General features: G+C 40.5%; 3 protein-coding genes across 5 annotated transcripts; all 3 read right to left on the bottom strand.

Annotated features, from left to right (window-relative positions):
* Positions 1–953: 953 nt before the first annotated feature.
* Positions 954–5,621, bottom strand: gpaa1 (glycosylphosphatidylinositol anchor attachment 1). 3 transcript variants are annotated; one of them, XM_005912658.2, is made up of 13 exons: positions 5,516–5,621; positions 5,109–5,229; positions 4,845–5,024; positions 4,599–4,710; positions 4,336–4,483; positions 4,143–4,244; positions 3,853–4,049; positions 3,548–3,744; positions 3,288–3,441; positions 3,107–3,178; positions 2,822–3,012; positions 1,953–2,126; positions 954–1,864 (listed from the first exon to the last, which is right to left on the bottom strand). In XM_005912658.2, the coding sequence occupies exons 2-13, from the start codon at positions 5,180–5,182 to the stop codon at positions 1,621–1,623; spliced, it is 1,845 nt and encodes a 614-aa protein (XP_005912720.1). In that variant the 5' UTR covers positions 5,183–5,229; positions 5,516–5,621; the 3' UTR covers positions 954–1,620. The 3 variants fall into 3 exon arrangements, with proteins under 3 accessions (XP_005912720.1, XP_005912718.1, XP_005912719.1); XM_005912656.2 differs by having other exon boundaries at positions 2,822–3,015; XM_005912657.2 differs by having other exon boundaries at positions 2,822–3,015; positions 5,109–5,269; positions 5,516–5,601.
* A 685-nt stretch (positions 5,622–6,306) lies between these two features.
* Positions 6,307–8,449, bottom strand: exosc4 (exosome component 4). The gene is made up of 3 exons (XM_005912651.3): positions 7,937–8,449; positions 6,926–7,132; positions 6,307–6,826 (listed from the first exon to the last, which is right to left on the bottom strand). Exons 1-3 carry the CDS (start codon positions 8,105–8,107, stop codon positions 6,467–6,469), a joined length of 738 nt encoding a protein of 245 aa, XP_005912713.1. The 5' UTR covers positions 8,108–8,449; the 3' UTR covers positions 6,307–6,466.
* A 437-nt stretch (positions 8,450–8,886) lies between these two features.
* prkacbb (protein kinase, cAMP-dependent, catalytic, beta b) lies at positions 8,887–20,769 on the bottom strand. Its single transcript, XM_042219529.1, is given in 12 exon segments — positions 8,887–9,854; positions 9,857–9,962; positions 13,072–13,236; positions 13,375–13,497; positions 15,081–15,176; positions 15,266–15,392; positions 15,507–15,589; positions 15,687–15,785; positions 16,069–16,197; positions 16,276–16,337; positions 16,956–16,964; positions 20,280–20,769. Coding segments are annotated over 12 exon segments (1,191 nt in total). The 5' UTR covers positions 20,326–20,769; the 3' UTR covers positions 8,887–9,708.
* Positions 20,770–22,477: the final 1,708 nt, after the last annotated feature.

A 22,477-nucleotide genomic window follows, 5' to 3' on the forward strand; every position in this document is an offset into this window, starting at 1 on the left:
GTTCTTGTGAGATCTACAAATGTCACGTTATTAGGCACAGCCTGCTAGTAAGAGGTTGGACCTCTGTTTGCCTTCAGAATTAACTTAATTCTTCATGGCGCAGATTCGACAAGGTGCTGGAAACATCCATCAGAATGGCATGACGGCATCGTACAGATGCTGCACATCTGTCAGCTGCTGCACATCTGTCAGCTGCACATACATGATGTTATTCTCCTGTTCCACATCATCCCAAAGGTGCTTTGTTGCCTTGAGATCTGTGATTGTGGAGGCCATGTGAGTAGAGTGAACTCATTGTCATATCAAGAAACCAGTTTGAGATGATTTGAGTTTTCTGACATGGTACGTTATCCTGCAGCCATCAGACGATGGGTCCACTGTGGTCATAAAGGCATGAACACGGTCAGCATCAATACTCAAGAAGGCTGCGGTGTGAATCATAGCCTCAGCTTCCTGCTCCTAGGTGAACAGAATCTGGTGCGATCTTCTGCTGCTGTAGCCCATCGGCTTTAAGGCTCAAGATGCTCTTCAGCATACTTTGCTGTAATGTGGTTATTTCTGGGTCTTATCTTGAAGCATTGTGGTCTTCTTCTCCAACCTCTAGCATCAAACAGGCATGTTTAACCAGAGAACTGCAGCTCACTGGGTATTTTGTCTTTGACCGTTCTCTGTAAACCCTCCAGATGTTCGTACAGGGCCTTTTAATCTGTGGCAACAGGTCTGAAATCTTTCTGTAGGAAAAGTGTCATTTCACTCTTTTTTTTGTGTGTTTTTCTACACTAAAAAAAAACTATTTTTCATCCATGTTTATTATATTACAGATTATAATGTTAAATAATTCTGTGACACGGTAAATGATATCAAATTCGTGAACACCCCTGTCCTAATGGAACGTTTTTATGTATTTGCCGCAGTAAATAAGATGCACGTATGTGCAGTGATAATACAGGAAGGTGTCAAAATGTATTTTATTTTTGGCAGCCATAAATATGAAATAAACACAAACCAAAGTTTCAACAAGTATAAAAATATTAGATGTAGTGATGGCTTGTTCCAATGCAGACAAACATTTTAAAAAGAGGCAGATGGCCAAAATGGTTTCTACCATTATATCACTGTTTTATATGTTGGTACCGAGTCAATGTTTAGCATCCTGTATGATTAATAAAAAAACTGTATTGTTCTTTATGTATCCCCCCAAAAAACCTTTAGAAGAAATCCCCAAAAAAGTCTTTAATCAAAATCTCCTTTTACACAAATCAACCCAACGGTGACTTTTATAGTTATTGGGAAACTCATCCCCTTCATGCAGCTATACTGTGTAATTCTGAGACTGATGTTAAGTAGAAATCAGTTCATTTTGCTCACTTTCAAATAGTTTTTGGTGACTCAGAAATGCCTCTGATGTTTAAAGTCTGAAATATTTTGAGTAAACGTAATAACCAAATGTCCAAACATGGAGTTGGAGTTGCTGCGTCTTCTCCAAGGCAACTACAGTACATTGTTTTTTCCTCTCCAGTGGATTCAACTGGTAATTCTTCACATTCACCCAGCAATGACAGACCTGAGTACATTTCGGAGGGCGGTCGCACTCACGAGACCCTTCAGTAGACCTGTGGGCTACTTCCAGAAGAGGATGTTCCAGAAAAGCAGCCAGCATGGATAAACCAGCAATGCTATGAGTGGGTAGACTAAAGATCCGTACAGGGAGTGGTCCAGGATCCCCTGTGAAATGACTGATAGATACAGCAACCAGCCATCTTGGAAGCTGACAGGCATGTCTTGCAGCTCTTGAAAGAAAAAGACTGAAAACAGGAGCGTGCAAGCTGGGCTGAGGATGACCAAGATGAACGCTGACAAAACCCTGGAGAGAGAAAAAGAGCAGAACACGGTTTTAGTTCTGTATAGTGATAGAGGGCTATGAAGGCCAAAGTGTCTGTGCAGGTGTTTACTTTGGAACGTGGGGTGTGACAAAGGCAGCTAAGGGCACCAGAGTGAGAGCCAGAATGAAGCCTAAGGAGAAGTTGATGAGGGCAGTGCAGCCCAGCAGCACAGCCAGGTACAGCACCGCGACGAGCTTCAGCACTCTCCAGCCCTGCTCCGTGCCCTCCCCCGACAGCAGTCTGCAACAAACAACACAACAGCTCACTTAATCTCCTGCGTCAAGTTAGCCATTGTCTGATAATCAACTAAAAGTTATGTTTTGACATGTTTACAATTTAAGTTTATGTACTGAACTTTGAGGGGTAATCCACACAGGAAGCTCACTTTAGTTGATCGACTCATTCGGGCCCCACAGATTTTACGTCGCCGTCACCTTTTTAACTTAACGTTACCAAGTGCTACTGACTTTCTGTGGTTTCTGGTCGCTGTGAAATCACTTCCTATGTGGATGTCTCTTAAGTGTGTGCACTGATGCATACATAACTCAGTGTGAGAACCCTGAATGATTTGAATTTGTGCTCATACTGAAAACTCAGTTTCATAGTTTGTACATTAATGTTTTGCCCTCCTCGAGTCACTCTACTCTGACATCAGGAACTCTCGCTCACTGGATAATTTTCTCTCTTTTTCTGATCATTCTCTGTAAACCCTAGAGATTGTTGTGTGGGCAGTTTGTGAAATACTCAGACAAACCACTTCTTACTATCATCTGATTGATTGATTAAATATTTGGGTTAACAAGCAGTAGGACAGGTGTATTTAATAAAATGTACAAGGAAATAAACAAGGAAAATCAATTTACACACACACACACACACACACACACACACACACACACACACACACACACACACACACACACATTATGTAGTACACATGTGTGTTATGCGGCAACGCCAGGCCTGCTGTGTAAATAGCAATTGCTGTCAGAACCACAGCCTCGGTCTCAGACACAGGGAAATGTTCGACAGCAGTCTCCTGAAAACGGATCGGCAGCGCGTACAGAGCAACTCCTGTCAGGTGGCTGATCACCAGAGGAGTCAACACCGACAGCACTCCTGGACTGGACTGCTGGGAGGAAGCAGATTTTTATTAAAGTGTTGCTTAACCAGCAAAATTCAGGTTCAGTTTTGATGAGTTTGTCTTAGCACGTGTGTCTAACCTGATCAATGTCAGCAACTCCATCCTGTGTTGTCGATGGTGGAGTATTGAGTTGAACCCACAAGTCTAATGCCTGTATTACAGTCAAGGAAAAAAAATGAAGGTTGAATTTGTTCCCACCCTGCTCTCAGCTGTTATTAGGTTTCTTTTATACATTTCATTTCATTTTTATTTCAGGATACACGAAGCAGCAGAATGACGGCGAGCAGGCCGAAGGCTGGCATGTAGTATCCAATAGAGACAAAGTGAGAGAGTGATGGCATGAGGTAGAAGAAGTAGGACTGGTGCAGGCGCTCCAGGAGGTTATTCAGCTTACGATACATTCCTTCCAGCAGCCTGCAGGACATTCATTTAGACAAAAAAAAGATCATAAAAGTGTCAAATTACAAGCAGAACATAAAAGCCTTAAATATAAACAAAATCAGTATACACCATCTCTGACCTGCCGATGGTAGTGGCGTCAGTCTTGTACTGCCGGAAGCTGTTGACACCCTTGATGGTTGCAGCTTCGATGTGGTAGCGCAGAAACAGGCCGTGGTCTCCCCAGGGCCGCCCACTGGCCTGCTTCATCACCATCAGCATCATAGTCTGGACAGCGTGGTTGTACCCTGACACGCTATCCCAATCGTTCCTTTGCAGCTGTAAACACATCCACAAAGAAAAGTTACATAACGACTCTCCAACACATAATCTTAGCACTCTGCTAACCATGCACAGAGCAGAGTGCGTCTGTTTATAAGCATTTACCTTGCCCTGGATGGTGCAAAGAACTCCTATCTTCTGACAAAAGGCATAGAAGAGGTTTGCTAAGTCCAGGTTGGGTAACTGGCCATTGAGGCCTTCCAGTACCAGGTCCAAACTGGTGATGACATCACTGCTAAGCTCCAGGGACAGTGCTGCCTGAATTGATCCACCACGGCCTTGTAATGGAGACCACGACATACCTGGATGAACCATTTCAGCAGTAAAGTTAACTTAGTTGTACATCTCTTTCCTTTATTTTACTGTACTGTAACTAGATACACGTGTTTGATCACCTGTAGTGTTGGTGTGATGGTAGCCCTCCAACCAGGCCTGCATACCAATCAAATCATGCTCATTGACAAGGAAGATGATGTCCTTGGCCCAGTAAATCTGATCTATTAAACAAACAACATTCATTAAACCAAGAAAGGCAACTGCAGCATCATTCAAATTGTGGAGGAGGAGAGGAATGGGTGTTGTACTCACTTCTGAAGTACTGAGCCAAGCCGAGAAGCAGTCCCACAGCCTGGTTGTTGTTATCACCTGGGCTGCAGGGAGCACTCAGCACCAAGGCTTCAGTTCGTGGAGCTCTAGGAGCTCGAAGGATACCATATACATTTGTGCCTTTTACAATCTGCCAAGAAGAGGAGACAGCACCAAAAACAAAGTCATGAAATATTCATAAAGATTATGCAAACACCAGTCTGTCTCTTGCTGAGAACAAAATCAGTTTTCCACGATAAACGTACATATCGCTCTTTGTTTTCATCAGGGAAGGGTAGTGTGCGAGAGAAGCTCTGAGTAAACACTTCCAGTCCTCGATCCTGCATATTCTTCACAAGCCAGTCCACTGGCATCCCACTGCAGAGAAGCAAATAGTCAAACAAGATTACACTAAAAACGATCAGACTTCTACCTAGACTTGAGTTTGAAAAAACAACAAAAAAACTAGGAACAAACTGCATAAAGACCCACAAGCTTATAGTAAACCTTACCCAACTTTCTTCTTATGGGCTGCAAACTCCCTCCCTGTGGCCAGCGCTCTCTCCCCAGCTGGAAAGCGCTCCTCCACCATGGTAGAGCCCATGGCATTCTCTGACATGTATGTCCGCAGAGTGAACGGCTCAAAGGCCAAACCCATGAACCAAGCCACACCGGCAAAGTAGCAGACCACACTAAAACAAGACAGAAGTAATATTAATAGAGAGAGAGAGAGCTAAACGAAAGTAGGCAGACGGTTCGCACTGACTAAAGCTCACCAGATTGGGGCATTGAGGCGAGTCAGCATGCTGATCAATGCCCGTCTTCTGTTTGGGTCAGATAGCAGCCCCATATTATCAGCTGTAACGTTACTCCAAAGCCTGGATTTACTGGCGGATCCTGAAGGAAACACACTAACAATCCGTCAGGATAGCTGCCGCTGAGGAATAAACATCGATATGAAGACATTTATGACTATTCGACGCTGCGGTAATCACGCCTTTATATCGAGCTGAGAAATTGCTTCCTGGGATCCATTGTCAGAGCATCTACTGACAGCTGAGGTTAGCCAGGACGATTTCGCTAAATGGTAAATGTTTAAACCCGCTATACCCTGCAAACGCGTTTTTTAAGATGTTTAACAATAACTTTGTATTATTTTGCAGAATATATATGAAAAACCCACCTGTGTCCACTGGTCACATCCACCTTCAGAGGTGGGGCTTTATCGCAGAAGCCGCTGCTGGACGTTTTCGATTTCCTTGTTCCTGCGGGAACATTACTGCGGCGCACCGACTTCCGCTCAACCAAGTTAAAAATAAAAGAAAGTAAAACAAAATAAAACGACACAAAGAAATATTGAAAATACTCGATGAATAACCTGTTCCATCGTTATTTTAAGGTACATGTTTAAAACTTCCCATAAAATTTTTCTTAAATGCCTAAAGCTCGTAGTTTTCATTTAGCGTGTGAGTTTACGCGTTTATTTAGTTTTAAACATCTAAACTTAGTTTTTTTAAATTATTATTTATTGCTATAAAATGTAGAACATCAATGTGGTAGCTTGGTAGCTTGCCAGTGGAAAAATAATAGATAATAATAATATAAATATATAATTATATATATAGAGAAGAGAAGAGAGACGGGAAGAGAGAGAGCATCTCAAAATGTGTGAGCTCAGAAGTAAGACAAAATTTCAAGAACTTAGTAACTTAAACTTTTGAGAAAAGGTTAAAATCGCAAAAAAAAAAAAAAAATGGAGTTGGACAAACAAGCTTCCATCGTAGACAGTAGGGAGCAGGTGGGGAAGATAACCGGGAGTGATGGAGGTGTGTCCTGGAGAGAAGGTCAGTAGAAACAAGAGAGGATACGTGTTTTAATGGCAGGTGGAGAGGTGAAGCTGCAGGAGCAGATGTCATATAAGTAGACAAGTTTGAATACCTCCCTCATAAATAAACAACCAATAAGGAAACGATGCATGACTAACATATTTATTATTACATTTATCACATTCATACAAAAGTATTCAGTGACTGATATAAATGAATTAAAGGTTAATATCATTTGTAAATATTTAAAGTCCAATAACACTTTCAAGCTGCACTTGGAATCCACATGTTCCCGCTGCCGTCCCGCGTCACTCTCCGGTGAGCACCGAGGCTTCTTGAAGATGCTGCCTCACCACCTCATCCAGCACTTTGCTCACACCTTTACAAGCAGTCATTGCAGCCTCAATCAGAGTCTCGAGGTGATCCTGATGCAGTCTGGCATCCATCTGCAGCAGAGCGATCTGTCCACCTCGGGGCAGAAGCGCTAAAGCCAATGAGCTCACGCCTCCATTTTCCTCCGCGTAGCACAGGTCAGCAAGGGGGGTCTCATCCACAAACCCCACAGTGCAGGCACACACATAGTCCCGCATGGGGATGCCAGCGTCAATCACTGCCAATGTGGCAGCATTCACGCACACGCTGTAATTCCCTCCGTCTGACTGCAGAATCTGTTGGAAGACGATGGAAACGTGCTTGTGAACAATTACAAAAAAATCTATTTCTGCAATAATACCTCTCACCAGATGAAGCGTCAGTCCAACACGAACCTTGACATAGATATCAATTTGAGATCGAGGGTACAGCTGGGTCATCACAGCAGCCTCAAACGTCTGCTTCAGGTGGAGGCTCATCTCAGTGGATTTGCGGTCTCCGTGTGGTCGTCTCTTCCTCTCCGCTGTGCTGAACGTGGCCATGCTATACTGGCAGTTGATAACTGCTCGATCATGAAGAGTCCGACTTCGAGAACCTCGCATCTGGAGGAAAACGACAGGTAAGAACTGATGTACAGCTTGGACTGGACGTTACTGTGCTTACACACTGGGTGTTAACTGCACCCAACATAAATAAATGCTGCAATATACACCAACTGGACACATTTTTTGGTGCACTTGTTCGACGGCTTGTTAACACAAATGGAATATAAACGTATCATTTGCACAGAGTCAACCTGATTATTGTTGCTGACTGTGTTCATCCCTTTATGATCACATCTTGGGATGTTTGCTTCCAGCAGGATAGCACCCCACGTCACACACCTCAAACAGGTTTCTTTAATATTCTCAAATGACCTCTACAATTACCATGTCTCATTCCAAAGGAGCACCTTTAGGATGTGGCGTAACAGGAGATTAATATTATGGATGTGCAACCAACAAATCAACAGCCACTGTGTGATGCTATTATCTCAATATGGACTAAAAAACTCAAGTGGAAAAGTGTTGTTGAATTCATACCATGAAACAAGGTATGAATTCAACAACAAGTGTAGAGAATGTATATGCTATCATAACTTTGATTTCAATTCATACTTCATCCTGTTGAGCCTTAAATAAAACTTACTACACATCCCGTCTGCTTTGAGCAATAATTTAATAATGATAGCACACTGTGCAAGTACTGCTACAAGCAAAGGGTCTCGCTGAAAATGCCCCTTTCTCAGGTATTTACACTATATTATATCAAAATGTGGCGACTTTATGTTACTGGTGTGATGACCATAATCAAATGCATTTTATTGTTTATCCCCACTAACCCTCTCCTCCATCCGCGGCACTTACTTCGTGGGGACCGTACACCACGGCCAGAGCTTTGGTGTTCCCCTGCTCTAAATACGCAGAGCCGTCGGCCTGAGTGAACACACCCATACGGGCCTGAAGCTTCCGCAGCTCGGTGGCTTTCCTTCCATCTAAACGGTATCCTTGATCAGACAGCAGTTCCAGGCCCGCCATGTTTCCGTAAACTTCGAATGAACGGCAACGCAGCGTCCCACGTGTCTCCTGCTACACTACATTACCCATACGCCGAGTACCTAATAGAAATACGGCAACAGCATAGGTCCAAACCGAACGACAACTTCCGGAAAAGAAAACCAGGCAGAACGGAAACCATGAGAAGCACAGTTAGTATCCACAGTAAACCGTTTTCATTGTGTTTAATACTCTGGTTTCACGTCACTGGTGGCTATGGTCATCTTTTATATACACTGCTGTGGTCCAAGTTGTTCATACCAAGATGCCAAATCAGGAATCCGTGCTCATTGTGACGATTGTGATACAAACTTGCTCAAAACGTCTAAAATAAAAAATCTTCTCTTGAGGCCTCTGGACTTTTGTTACTACCCAGATCACACAGTAGGATCCGCAATCCACAATGGAAGAAAGGGTGCAAGAAAATTCCAACACTTTTAAAAATAAAATTTATTAGCATCTCTAATGTGTATAAATAAAAACATATATGAAACAATGCATATACGTATGATGTAATGAGCTTAACAATAACAGGGTTACATGTGATACAAAGGAGCAGTCTTCATTTTAGCCAGTGTATTGTGAGGAAAACTGAAATCAAGCTTTCAAATATGCATACCTATAAGTTGCAAATCTACATTCTTTGACAAGAATGAAATAAAGAATTTCTTTGGGGCGATAACAGGGAGAATATGGTAAATATCCTTTTTATGCATTCCTGTTCAAAGATTTTAAAACATCTTTCATTGAGTACATTATACTTCTTTTTTTTTTTTAAGGTTCACTAAATGTTGAGGCGCGGAGATGCAACACTATTCACACTGACCCTCTCAGCTTTACATAAAAGTTAAAATCCTAAAAGGATTTCTCTTTACTCCCTTTTACCAAGGTCACGTTGTTCCACAGACTTGTAATGAGGGTCTTTATAAGCAGGCCCGATGGGAACAATATGACTATAATGTTTGACACAGCGACAAAATATTGTAACATATCAAACTTTACATGTAACTAGCGGACCCAAGCAGATCAAACAAACAAGTGGATTTTACATTTTTACTAATGTAACAAGGTTTGTCATTTTCTGCATGGCTTGCTGTGCCTGGGTCACGATACAAAGGAGACAGTGAACATGGGGGTGAGGGGGGCTCATCTAAGGATTTGGCTCTCTAAGGCTTAAAGCAAAGAATGGAAAGGACCTCTCTTCTTGTGTCACCTAGCGTTTTCCCATTTGGTCATCCTCTAATCAGTCAAAGTTGTCAAATGTCTGGACAGATTTGCACCTAAGACAAAATCTAAATGTGATGCACACTCTTAATTTACATTGCTGACAACTGGACGGGAATCCCTACAACCCAAAACGTGTGTATCATTATTGGCCACTGTCAGTTTTTCCTCATAAATTGAAAAATATCACATTTTTATAGGGGATAACAACATCCAAGACTAACTGCTTCAAAGTAAAAAAAAATGGATAAGTACAAAAAAAAAACCAAAAGAAAGAAAGAGAAAAGTGACGTGTCTGCTTTAATATGCAGGTGTACGTGACGGTGACAGGTTATCGGCACCCAAGGATCATGGCGACCTCATTCAGCCTTGTGGAATGAAGGGACTATGTAGTAGATCTGAAAAAGATGGTCTCTGCTCCATCCCAAGTCTTCAGAAGAGTGCAAAGATCCCCTTATTTTCCCTGATATATCCATGTTCTCACGTCCTAAAACTCTGCGAACTCCTTTGCGCATTTTTCCGTTAAAGAAACACGGATTTCCTCCTCCTCGTAGTCGTCGAAGTTGCTGGTGTCCCCCGGGCCTCTACACTTTGGTATGAATGGAGCTTCAACCTGCAGAAGAACAGAAAGACTTGTTTTACTGGGTGAGATTATATTATATTTATGCCTACACTGGCTTGTCAGTAGAGCAGGCAAGACTGTATTGTATTACAGTGAATGTAGACAGCATCTGTTGTCCTGGCAAACCCCGAATGCTGTCAACTTAAATGATGTGCCTGTCAGATGGCTAGTGTCTGAAGCCTCTCCCTTTACAATGGAGGCAGTTTTTAATAACTTAACAAAAACTGTCAACTCTGCAGTTTGTGTAACAATTCACCAGATGTGCAGATACGAGAGCACACACATCTAAATTTCCCTCTAAAGTCTGCTTTTCATTCCTAAAACTACTTTATTCACGTCCTATGAGTACAACAAAGCACAAAAGCATGAATCCTTTGATTAGACATCTTAATCCCATCTTAAAAATCATCTTCAAAGCATCTGATCTGAAGAGCTTCCACACCACAGATATAGAGACTTGTGCCTTCATACATAATCAGACACACACTGTACAAACCAGCTGATGCATAGCAAAGAGTTAACCCTTTAAAGCCCTAACCAAGAAATCATTCAGAGAATTTTTTCATTGAATCTTCTGACAATTTTTGCAATTTACCGTTTAAAAGTGTGTTGTCCAATTTATTTAGGTTTTATGGGAGAAGAAAAACCCAAAAGAGCAGAATCATAATGATGATGAAAAACTGTATGTATCAAATATGTTACAGGTTAATGGGTACCTCTGGTATCGCTTGTACTTTCATCTTTGTCCCCTCTAATTTAACAGGATTTTGTATAGCTACATTCTAACTAGGGCTGCACAATGACTCAAATTTTAATCTCAATCATTTGAGTTTGACTTCCCATAACTGTTCAGCATCACATTTCCTTAAAAGCACTTGACTGGGGTGATATACTCCAGGTAACAGCCATCGAAACAAAATTTAAATGTCTGGCGCAGCACGACGTGGAGCTTGTCCCTAGAAGCGGATCATCATTCATAGTTTGGAAATACTTTGGATGTAGGGCAAGTAACGTCAGCCAAGTCATATTATGCCTGTGCCACAAAGCAGCACAAGTACCTTATTGAAAACACATCACAAACTGCAGGATAATTAATGCATGAAGGCTAAGGAAAAACAATGCAATGGCTGCTAACAAGAATTTTCCAACATCAACTCAGACGTTTGTAAAAATAAGCCAATGCAACGCCTTCGTATGTGTATCCGTCTGGCTCACAAAGACACGCTGAAATCAAAAAAGTAGCCACATTAATTTAACCAAAGATATGAGAGTAAAAAAAAAAACAGGGTGAGTAATGTAGGCTTCTGGAAAATGATCAACATACGGGGACAAAAGAGCCGTTATCCCCAACGCAATTATTTTTCCAAAGTGGTAATACCTGCCCTGTATGCAAAACGTTGCAGGGGAAATGGCAAATGATCTCACAGCTGTCGGGCACTTGGTACTCCAAGCTTCATTCATGTCCATGGTACTGGAGTGAAAAACTTCCCATTTTGATTCTAGGAGACGCACTTAGGTCACTGAAATATTTGTCTGCAAAGATGTTTTAATTAACAGGAATTTTAGAAAATTTTAGAAAAGCTAAAAGTCGCTGACTCAACTATGCGTTAAGTTCTACTTTAATTTTTATAAATATTTATTTTTCTTCTAAATGATGTACTGAATTTAGTCATTCAGTTTGTTTTATTTGTTTATTTGTTTACATCTGGCTTGTGGACAACAGTTAAAAATTAGCCATCTGGCAAACATTATATATTTGACCTCTTCGGACAAAGCAATATCCTTGATAAAATTAATATAATTTATATGATCTATATTTAACTTTCTTTTAACTTGCTCTTTGTACTGTGTTTGTACATTAATTTTACCCATTATTTAACTGAAGTCATATGATTGCAGCTTATTCAAATACATAATACACATAACTGAGACTAAAGACAAACTGTGATTGGATGATTTTCTCAAACAGCAGAGTTCCATCTGTAATGCTTCAATACATCACTTACTGAACACTACTTTCAAAGATGCACTCAGTACAACACAACGTGTATATCTTAAATACAAAAACTGTGGCATTTTTTCAGAGTTGCCCGTTCAACTCCCTCTGCTCTGGATTTACTACATGTCAGAGAATAACCTTACACGCAGAAGCATGTGACATTAGCCAGGATCCAGAAACAAATGTTATACAATTAATCTGATCATTTCGTCGTAGTCAGATGTCTACTTTTTTTCCATAATTATTCCATCATGAAAATACATATTAAAACAAAATGATCAAAGAGAAGAAAGGACCTCTGCAAATATAACAAAATATGCTTATATGAGCTGGACTAGAATATTCAAATAGGATATTTGTTCACTGGGACTTCATAAAATCTCAGCATGGGTGCCCACCAACTTACAGTGAGACTACACAGTGATTGGCCCAAGATATTACATTCTAACACTGTCATACAGCAATATACTAAAGGCAACTGAATTTCTGTCCACAAAGAAAAGGTTCCAACTTCACTGTAAAAACAAAACGGCTTCTCTTCCTTTTTGCAGCTCTTTATCTTACTTTTACTTCATAAAACCCCAGGAAGCAATTCTGCTCATGAGGAACTACTCTGGAGTTTTACTGGACTAACTTGAACAGAGAACGCTGCTTATTTTCATCTTATAGCAAATCACAGGTAGAGTGCAAAAACAAAGTTAATAAAAAAAAAACCCATAATGATTCCATATTAAGCTAAACTAAAGGAAGTCTATAAGATTTAAGCCCAAGCTAAATAACTAATTAGATTTATCCAAACAGTCCATTATCACTGTCACGCCTGCAAACTGGCATGTGGCACCATGTGCAGTAAAGCTGGGTGATTTCCAAGTGAAAAAACCCCACACCTTTACTGGCCAGTTAAAAAATAAAATAAATATATTAAGTAAATACTGTGCATGCAACAGTAACGACAATCAGAAAGGACCGTGTAGTAAAACTGATTGAAGAGTATTTAGAAACTTTCTAGAAAATAAATAAGTATGGGTGTAAATCGATATGTAATTAACTCTACGAGCTAATTCTGTATGGTGTCACTTTAATGTGTGTTTGGTATCTTGCCTTTCTCTCATAGATTGCGATCCAGTCTGTTGTGGCGAACCATTTGTGTCCTTTGATGTCATTGACTCCATTCTTCAAGTTGCCGTAGCGTTTGGTCAGATCCACCTGCAGCAGGTTTCTCAACAGGTCCTTTAAATCGGAGCTGAAGTGAGACGGGAACCGAACCTGAAAAGGCCACAAGTGTTAGGATTTCATTTCTAGTAGTTAAAGCAGTCGTGCACATTTAATTTAACTTAGCTATCATGCATGACCGTTGCTCCTCATGCCATCATGTTTGCATTTCCAAAAGAAGCAGCTTCTTACCTTTCCAGACACAATCTTCTCATAGATCTGAATAGGCTGATCTGCAAAGAAAGGAGGGTAGCCAGCTGCCATTTCATAGATGAGGACTCCAAGGGCCCACCAATCCACAGCTTTGTTATAGCCCTAAAATGAACATAACACATGTTAATGTAACAGAAACACACAAGAAGAAAAACACTTCTAGTATATAAGTGGAGAAAAAGTAGGCTGTTTTTAAGACATTTAAGACTTTCTCATTATAATTTATCACTTGAGAAAACTTCCAAATGGCTCCCGCAGCTGCACTTGGATAATAACACTGAGGAGCTTTGGTTAGTTGCATTGTAAGAATCTGCACGTCACCACTAATTTTACTCTGACCTGCAGTTAGAAAACTGGAACTTTGTATATAGAAATAAGACATTTGTATAGCAAGCACAGACAATTCTGTTCCCTCTCTAGATAAATTCCTGCAACAGTTCTTTTCTTTTAATGATGATTTTATTTTTTGGTCACAGAAACTTTTGTAAAATATGACTCATCTACAGACCAGTGTTTAGGCTTTACAAGCATCCATTAGCAGAAATGAAACTGTACTCATAAACGCAATTAACGCAAATGTTTAATCACCCAATCATACTGCACATCTCAATTCATTTATGCACGGTCAGGACAACCTACTGAAGTTCAAACTGAGCATCAGAATGGGAAAGAAGGGTGTTTTAAGTGACTTAGACCTTAATATAGTTGTTGGTGCCAGGCAGGCTGGTCTGAGGATTTGAGAAAGTGATCTGCTGGGATTATCCCACACAACCAACTCTAGGGTTTACAGAGAATGGTTTGACAAAGGGAAACTATGCAGAAAGCAGCAGTTCTCTGTGTAAAAATGTCTTGTTGATGCCAAAGGCCAGAAGAGAATGAGAAGTCAACAGCAACTGCATTCAAAACTCACTGAACCTTGAAGCAGATTGGCTATAACAGCAGAAGAGGACACCTGGTGCCACTCCTGTCAGCTAAGAACAAGAAACTGAGGCTATAAATCACACCGGTTCACCAAAACTCAATAATAGCAGATGGAAAAATGTTGCCTGGTCTGATGAGTCTCGATTTCTGCTCCAAAGTTTGGTCAGGTTTTAGTGAAAACAACATGAAAGCATGTATCCGGCTGCTAGTGGTGGTGTAATGATGTGGGGGATATTTCTTTGGCACACTTTGAGCCCGAGTACCAATTGAGCATCATTTAAACATCACAGAGTATTGTTGCTGACCATGTCCATCCCTTTATGAGAACAGAATCTATATAAAATGAAGAATTCAGTCAGTTCTGAAGCCAAATGGAGATCTGTACCTAAAGTTGCCCGGGAGTTTTTATTACTGTATCACCTATAACTAAAAGTTTTGTGTTGTTAGAATGTGCCCTTCTTATTTACACAGGCAGCAGGTCCACTTCCATTGAGCTGCAGCGGACACTTAAAGCTCACCTACATGTCTAGAAAGGAACCAGTGATGAGGTTGCTTGCAGTCCTACAGACAAGCTGTTTAAAAGCTGTAAACCTTTTCTTCCTATGTAGTCACACAACAGCAGCTTGATGTTATTTTGCTTCAACATTTCTGTGTGGCATCGCTGATTTTCAATATTAATCAAATAATGACTAAAGTAAGAAAAAATGCTTTGATGCAGTGCAGAAAAGTAATGAAAAAATAAAGTTACAAAATGACGTCCATACTTTGCTGAGTATGATTTCCGGAGCCAGGTACTCCGGTGTCCCACACAATGTCCATGTCCTGCCTTTTACCCGCTTAGCAAATCCAAAATCTGTCACCTGGAAGTCAGTCGCACATTGTTTATTCAGCAAGTGTGGACACACAGAAAACACAGCAGAATGGTGTATTGATCTGCGTTCTGGCTCACCTGAATGTAGCCGTGGTGGTCAATGAGAAGATTCTCGGGTTTCAGATCTCTGTATATGAGATCTAGTGAATGGAGGTATTCAAATGTCAGCACTATCTGGGCGGCATAAAACCGCGCATGTGGTTCACTGGAACGGAAGAAGAGATAATTCTGTTTAGAGTCGTAAACAAACACGCGCGAGTAATATCAGAAAATCTATATGACGAATCAAAACCGCAGGAGACTGCAGACGGAAACTAACCTGAACCTTCCAATTCGTCTTAGGTGTGAGAACATCTCACCACCTGGAACATACTCCATTACCATGTACAAATTGGAGTTGTCCTAAAACAAGAGGGGAGGGGCCAAAAAACACACTTTAATTTTACTGAGACTCAAATAAAGGAATTTTAATTATATAATGCCAAAAATCATACTGTACCTTAAATGCGTACTCAAGTTTGACGAGAAAGGGGAAGCTCACTGCCTGTAATATCCTCTTCTCATTTAATGTGTGTTCTATTTGCTTGAGTTTCACCACCTGACAGATAAAGAGATAAGATGACCTTGCCGGGCAAATCTCACTAACATTAGCAACAGACGCGGCTGAACACTGAAAGCAAAGGCAGCTTTTAGTTATAATTTATTTTACTTGTGTCCCCCAGTAACCCTTTTAATACAACAAGAACGGGTTATAATGTCATTTTTTTTAAGAAGATTAGCAGCCATTTGTTGGATGTGTTTAGTGCCACCTCACTTTCATCGTCATGCATGGTTCCCGCTTATGTCAACACTACTGTCTGTTTGACAGTGTTGCCACTGACCTTCTGCTTGTCCAGTATTTTCATGGCGAAGTATTGCTCTGTTCCTTTGTGCTTCACCAGCATGACTCTACCGAACGAGCCGGTACCCAGCGTCTTTAATCTGTCAAAGTCATCTAGGCACGTCGTGCTCTGTTGAAACAACATTATGTTAGCCTGCTTCGTGTGCCAAGTCTTTAAATAGCGAGTTCAACTTTTCGAGATTCTGACCTGTGGTGGGCATTCCCATTTCCGTAAGAAATCTTCTTTGGCTTTGGCTAGAAACTCTTTAACTAAAAGATAAAGAGCACAGACAGGCTGTCAGCACACACTTCTTTATGCCAAAAGAGCTTGGCTTATGAGTACAAAAGTTATATTTGGCAAAAAGAACAAAGGGCATTGTTATAGAAGGGAAAGGAACAAATAAGGAGAACAATACGGGCAATCAACTCTCATCTGGATATGAATTAAAACATATATTAAAAGTATCACATACTTTAGTTTAAAGAGGGGGACAAAATACAAACACAAGACAGCAACATCCACAACAAGCAAACTAGTGATGCATTCCAAGACACTCAGAACGTTCTCTGTTATTTTGTAGCCTTACTAAAAACGGTAAGAGGACCACAGCACTCAGAAATGAGAGGGAAAAGTGTATCTGAGCATCTTGTGCATCACTTACAAGGAGTTTGTGGGAAGGCTACCAAACAAAGCATAAAATGGTAAGCATAAACAAACCAATGTATGGGACACACAGCAGATATCCAGATTGAGAGAATGGAGATAACAAAAAACACTGAATTATTTTCAAAGCAGGACAAAGTAAAAAGCAAGCACGTCTAGCAGGTTTTCACAATAAGACCAATTCTGTTTGCCATTCTGGTCATCTTTGGAGGAATTTAGCATACCAAAGGTCTCTATTGATCACCAAGGTTTTTCAGGAACAATCACCCACACGGATGACGTGATAGAAAAGAGAAGACAGAGAGAAATATAGAGTTCATGTACATAAAAACAAGTATAACACATCAACAAACATGGAGCATGTGTAGTGAATAGAAGCAACAGGAATGAAAACAGAGCTGAGAGTCACGTGAGGAATCGAAGAAGAGACTGACTGCCTACTATGGTGTTTTAAAAAAAAAAGCTGTATCAGAAATTCAGCCATGCGTGCTATTTAAAGCATCTTCTTTCTTTTTTCACTCCCACTGAAAAAAGAACAGCTATGGTACAGTAATAAGTGGCTACATCAATGTCGGAATTGAAGGTTTTTAGCAATAACTTTTTGTTGATAAACTCTATGGACACCAAGACATTTGGGTGTTTTTGTCTTTAACATGAGTATAGTGATTTTGTCAAATGAGGTTCTGGTTTGGAATCCGATACGTGCTATCTGAGTCACTTCCAGCACCCTTTCAAAACAACAGCAGTTCCTTAGTTCCCAAACTCTTCCATTGGGCTGTGAAAACAAAGAGGTGATACAATACAGCAGTAAACATCCTCCTTCACCAACTTTTTAAAGCGTGCTGTTGGTATCAAGTTCAACACAAGCATTTTTATGAGGGAAAATAATACAGTTTTTCAGTTTCCATTGGATATATTGACTGGCAGGTCATAGCATACAGATTTTATTTGCATTTAACAGTGCCCTGTATATCATCCATTACACATTTTCACAGCAGATGCTGTTGCAGATGCCACATCACTCATCCTGCTGAACCACTGCGCAATATTTTTGTACTATTGAGTGATTATTGTTATCGTTTTGTGTTTTTTGTTACCATTTATATGCATTTTTATACTTTTAACTAAAACATCTGTAGAGCTGCAAAACCAAATTTCGTTTCACTGCATATTCTGTTGTTGCCAACTTGTATCATCTATTCTCTTAATTACTTTTCTTAGCTCTAGTATGACCTTTTATAAACTTTAATCTGTTAAAAATAAGAAAATAATGCCCCAAACTGCAGAGGTCAAAGTTAAAGACATATTTTTACCCTTGCTTAAATAACCCATCACAAACTAAACATAAATTCCAATTCCAAGGTCTGCAAATACATTAGAAGAAAATATCCAGCTTGTTAGAGAAATAAATGAAGCATCTAAAAATTATATCAAAAACTTGAGGAATATACTGTCTCAACTCTAATTCAGTGCGGGGGTTAGAAAAAACAAACTGTGAGGTTTAGGCTTGTTCAGTTTAAATCTTCAATACTCTTTGCAATGCTGCGTGTCTATAGAGTAAAGTTAGCACAGTCGACAAGCCCTTTCTGAGATCAATGCCAAACTCCACACAAGCAAGACATGGTTGAGTTATGTTGGCTTATCCAGTTACACTACAGTACACGCGCACTGTGAAATAAAACAGGTGTCATGATGGCAAGTGTTTAATCTCTCCGTCCAAGTGTGACCGTGTCAGTGCTCTTCCAACCGGTCCAGCTTGTTGCATCAATGTACAGTAAACACAGGTAACGTGCAGCTCTGTGGGTAACCAGGTCGTCTTATCAGGGCGGCTACACTCCAGACAAATCTGCCCCTCGGAGCACAGTGTCAGCTTAAATGGGTTTAACAGTTAGCTATGGCCCAGGATCTAGGGATCATAGTTGCATTCAGCGGAAATGCTTGGCAGTATAGATAATATAGCTGATCTGATCATCTCCATCTGCCTGAGTACGTCTGCTTGGAACTGTGCACAGGGCCTGTCTGGTGTCTCTCTACAGGTCAATAAATCTCAGCAATCACTGCATCATAAAGTGGCATTACCTTAAACAAACTCAGTGTACAACTCAACACAGATGGTTCTCGGCTTTGTGTTGTTTTTTTTAAGAGTAAGAAAATGCACTGGGCGTGTTTTTGTTTGTAGCCAAATACAGGAGGATTTCTTTTTATTATTTAAGAGCAAGGGGATGCTCAATGATGACCAGCTGCACACATAAAAGCATATGAGCACAAAGTAACACTGGCCTAGTCTGAGCTACGTCAAACCTTTCAAAGCTTGTAATACCCCTTATCCTCTGACGAAGGTCTGATGACAAGCTGCTCCAGTCAATGACACTGAGTGTGAGAAGTGAGCCCTGATGGACCTTTACCACAGTAAGATTAGCAAAGGGACTCTAAACAAATGAGTGACACGATTAAAGTGTGCTTTCTGGGGAGCGTGCGGCCCTAATGCTGGGAAGACGGCAGCAGGTCCAGGCTTTATGAATGGAAAGAGGGCATTTGTCATTTCTCCACCATATTTGGTCATGCTGCTGTTTATGCAGCCCAGAATAAAATGTGGCAGTGAAGAGCCCGGGGCAGGAACAATCCTACGCTGCCTTCAGATAAAATTTACTGTCTATTTATTTAACAATTACCCAAGAGCCTGCGGTTTATTGCCGCAGATTTAAGACCATCTGTGAAAACTTTCTGTCTCCGTACAACTAGCTGCTGTTGTTATTGTTGAGAAGAAGCCTGCAGTCAAATATGCAGCAAGAGCCAAAGAATTATAAAGCTCGAGATGACACAACAAAAGAGGTGGCGAGGTGATGCTAAGGCTCAGGATTTTTACTCATTAAACAGGGATTTTGACATGAGACAAATACAAGTCGCTGATGAGTGTGTCAGTGTATGAAGGCCCTAGAAAGCTACAACCATCAAGAGGCAATGAAGTGACAGGGGCCTTCTGAGGGCTAATCCCCCCACCACTACCACCACCACCACCACTTAAAGCTAAAGTTAGCAGGCTAGCTGCTCTTCCAGGCTCTCTTGTGCTCCAGTTTGCATGCAAATCGCCTTTTTAACATTTGAAATTACCATAGAGAGCCATTAATAGACACGTACTGTTTTCCTGGCTACTTAACAGGCTTTAATAGTCTCCTAACACTGCCAGGGCTCCCCTTCCCCACCCCCCTGAATGCCAAAAAACCACAACAATCCGGGGGTCTTCTTGGCGCTATAGCTACCTTCAGTAGCCCCCCTACTTTAAAAAATGGATATATATATTCGCAGAACCACAAAAACAATCCTTCATGCTCATTTTTCTATCTAAACGGAGAGTGCTTTCAGCGTCGGTGCAATGTGGGAATGTGCGGGGGGGGCGATGACGGACGGCCCTCCCTTGCTTTACTCTGGCTGGTAGTTTAAACAGTTTTTAGTTATAACAGGCTAGCTGGCTGCTTCGTGGCATCTTGTTGAGATGACTAAACGCAACACAATAACACTTCTGAGTTCAAACGACAGCTCGCACTCACCGCTCTCTAGCTCGTTGCCCTTCTTGGCGGTGGCAGCGTTCCCCATGGTGTGGAAGACACGGCGGTCGCTCCGACTGAGAAGAGATGGCGGCGGCTAGCTAACCTTCCAGCTTATGTTTTCGAGGTCTTCAAAAGAGGCTAGCCCGAAATCGATGCAAGTGTTTACTCGGTTTAAAAGGCGAGGAAAGCAACGTCCAGTAGCCGCCCCCTTTCCTTCCAGCTGCCCCCTCGCTCTCCCTCTGTCTCTCCCGCTCCTTCTTCCCTGCGAAAGATGTTCCGCTCCCGCTAGTTCACTGATGTCTGCACGGCTGTCATGAAGCTAGCGGTCACTCCTGTTTCTGACTAAGCTGCTCCCGAGAACAGTCACCAGCACTCAGCTGCGTTCACGGAGCGCTCAGGGGCTTGGATTGGCCACAGATGGCTCTGAGCAGATGCCAAACCAGGCATGCTTCCGCGTTTTTGGAGCATCGCGGCGATTGTATTTCGCAGATGTGGGATACCGTTAGAGTGCTCTTTTGTCTGACTTTAGAGGAATGAGTCTTTATTTCATTTGTGTGTTCAGAGCCAAACGCTATTAGTGTTCCCATACACAATGTCAGCTGCACATCTGCTTTGACAAGTTCATTGCACAGCTTCAAATGTTTATTTGTATGCCTGTGTGATTTATACATGACAAGTACGCGATAGACAGATATAGTATCACAAATATAGTAGTAATAACTCATATATTATCATTATTAGATTTAACTGAAAAGGAAAGGGAAAATTATGTTAAAACCATGTTGTTTTTCTATCAAAAATAACCAAGGTTTTAATAGTTAACTGAAAGTAGACAAAAAACTAAAACTAGATTTGTTTTTATTTAACTGAAAAAATAATAAAAACTAGAAATGTAAAAAAAAAAGTGCAAAGTAAATTTCAAAAAAGTAAGTAAAGTAAGTTAAACAAAAAAAAGTCAGTGAAACGATTTTGTGAACTTGGAAAACAAAACAAAAATATATATATATGAAATATCCTGAATTTTGGTATTTGTTCAGTCTACGGCCTTTGTCTATAGACTGAAAGTCAACTGCTTTTAAAAAGTTCTGTTTGTGATTTTTATAAATCTTGTCTCTGGCATTTGTCATACATAAAATAACAAAAATTAAAAATAAATAAATAAATGATATAAAATACTCTGAAAACAGATAAAATAAAATAAAATATGCAGAACGTTTCGTTTGCATTTTTACAGATTTGGTTGTATTTATTTAGTAGTCAAGTACATAGAGGACTGTTTGTAATCTACTTTAAATTTTATATTTCTATCTATCTGTAAAACATTTCAGACTAGATTTCAGGTTTAAAAACTTTCTTAGAGTAAAGTATGTTTTTCTATCAAACTAAGATTTGGTACATAAAGGAGTTTAAAAGCGATTTAAAAACCTTAATTTAGACACCCCAAGCTGTCTTCATAAATTTTTGTATTATAAAATCTAGTTTAAACCTTCCTCAAAATTCCCATATTAGGACAGGGTATTTATTTTATAAATAAAATAATAATACCATAAATACCGCAAGAAATAGAGTAAAACATAACACAAAACAAAAATGCAAGACTAAAAACATAGTATTAATGTTTCTAATAAAAATATTGAAATTATTTGTCTGCCAATCTATCATCACAGCTTTTTCTGAACTGCAAACAGTAAATAATCAATAATAAGTTATTTTGTAAGTACAAATTTAATAAGCATACCTGTAGTTACAACCACTGCAGCTGCCTCATTCTTTTCTGACAAGATGTGGCTCGCTTTGCTCCATTCAGGTACATGTGCCTCGCAGATAATACCATGTGGTAGATGGTATAAGACCTCCTTGATCTTCTTGCTTCTTTTCCCTCTGTAACATCTGTGTCAGGGTTTTGTTCTTTGCCTGCAGATCTGAAGGGAGGCAAGTGCATTGTGCTTTTGCGAGGCACAGTGCAGCTTGGCTTTAGGGTGACAAATGAAAAAAATTCCTGCATTTCTTTTTTGTTTTACTCCGTTTTAATTTTTAGTATTGGTAACTTCTGGTAACTACTGAATCTTCCTGTGGTAACGTGAGTCTCATATGGACTTTCTAATATAGGAAAAATGCCAAGGGTGGAATTGTGGTACTACAGGAAGAAGTCTGGAGCGGCAGAGAAGTATGTGAGGGTGATGTAGGAGGTGAGGACA

Source organism: Haplochromis burtoni, unplaced genomic scaffold (assembly GCF_018398535.1).
Source record: "Haplochromis burtoni strain Fernald_Lab_line unplaced genomic scaffold, NCSU_Asbu1 Contig_3, whole genome shotgun sequence".
NCBI classification, from domain to species: domain Eukaryota; kingdom Metazoa; phylum Chordata; class Actinopteri; order Cichliformes; family Cichlidae; genus Haplochromis; species Haplochromis burtoni.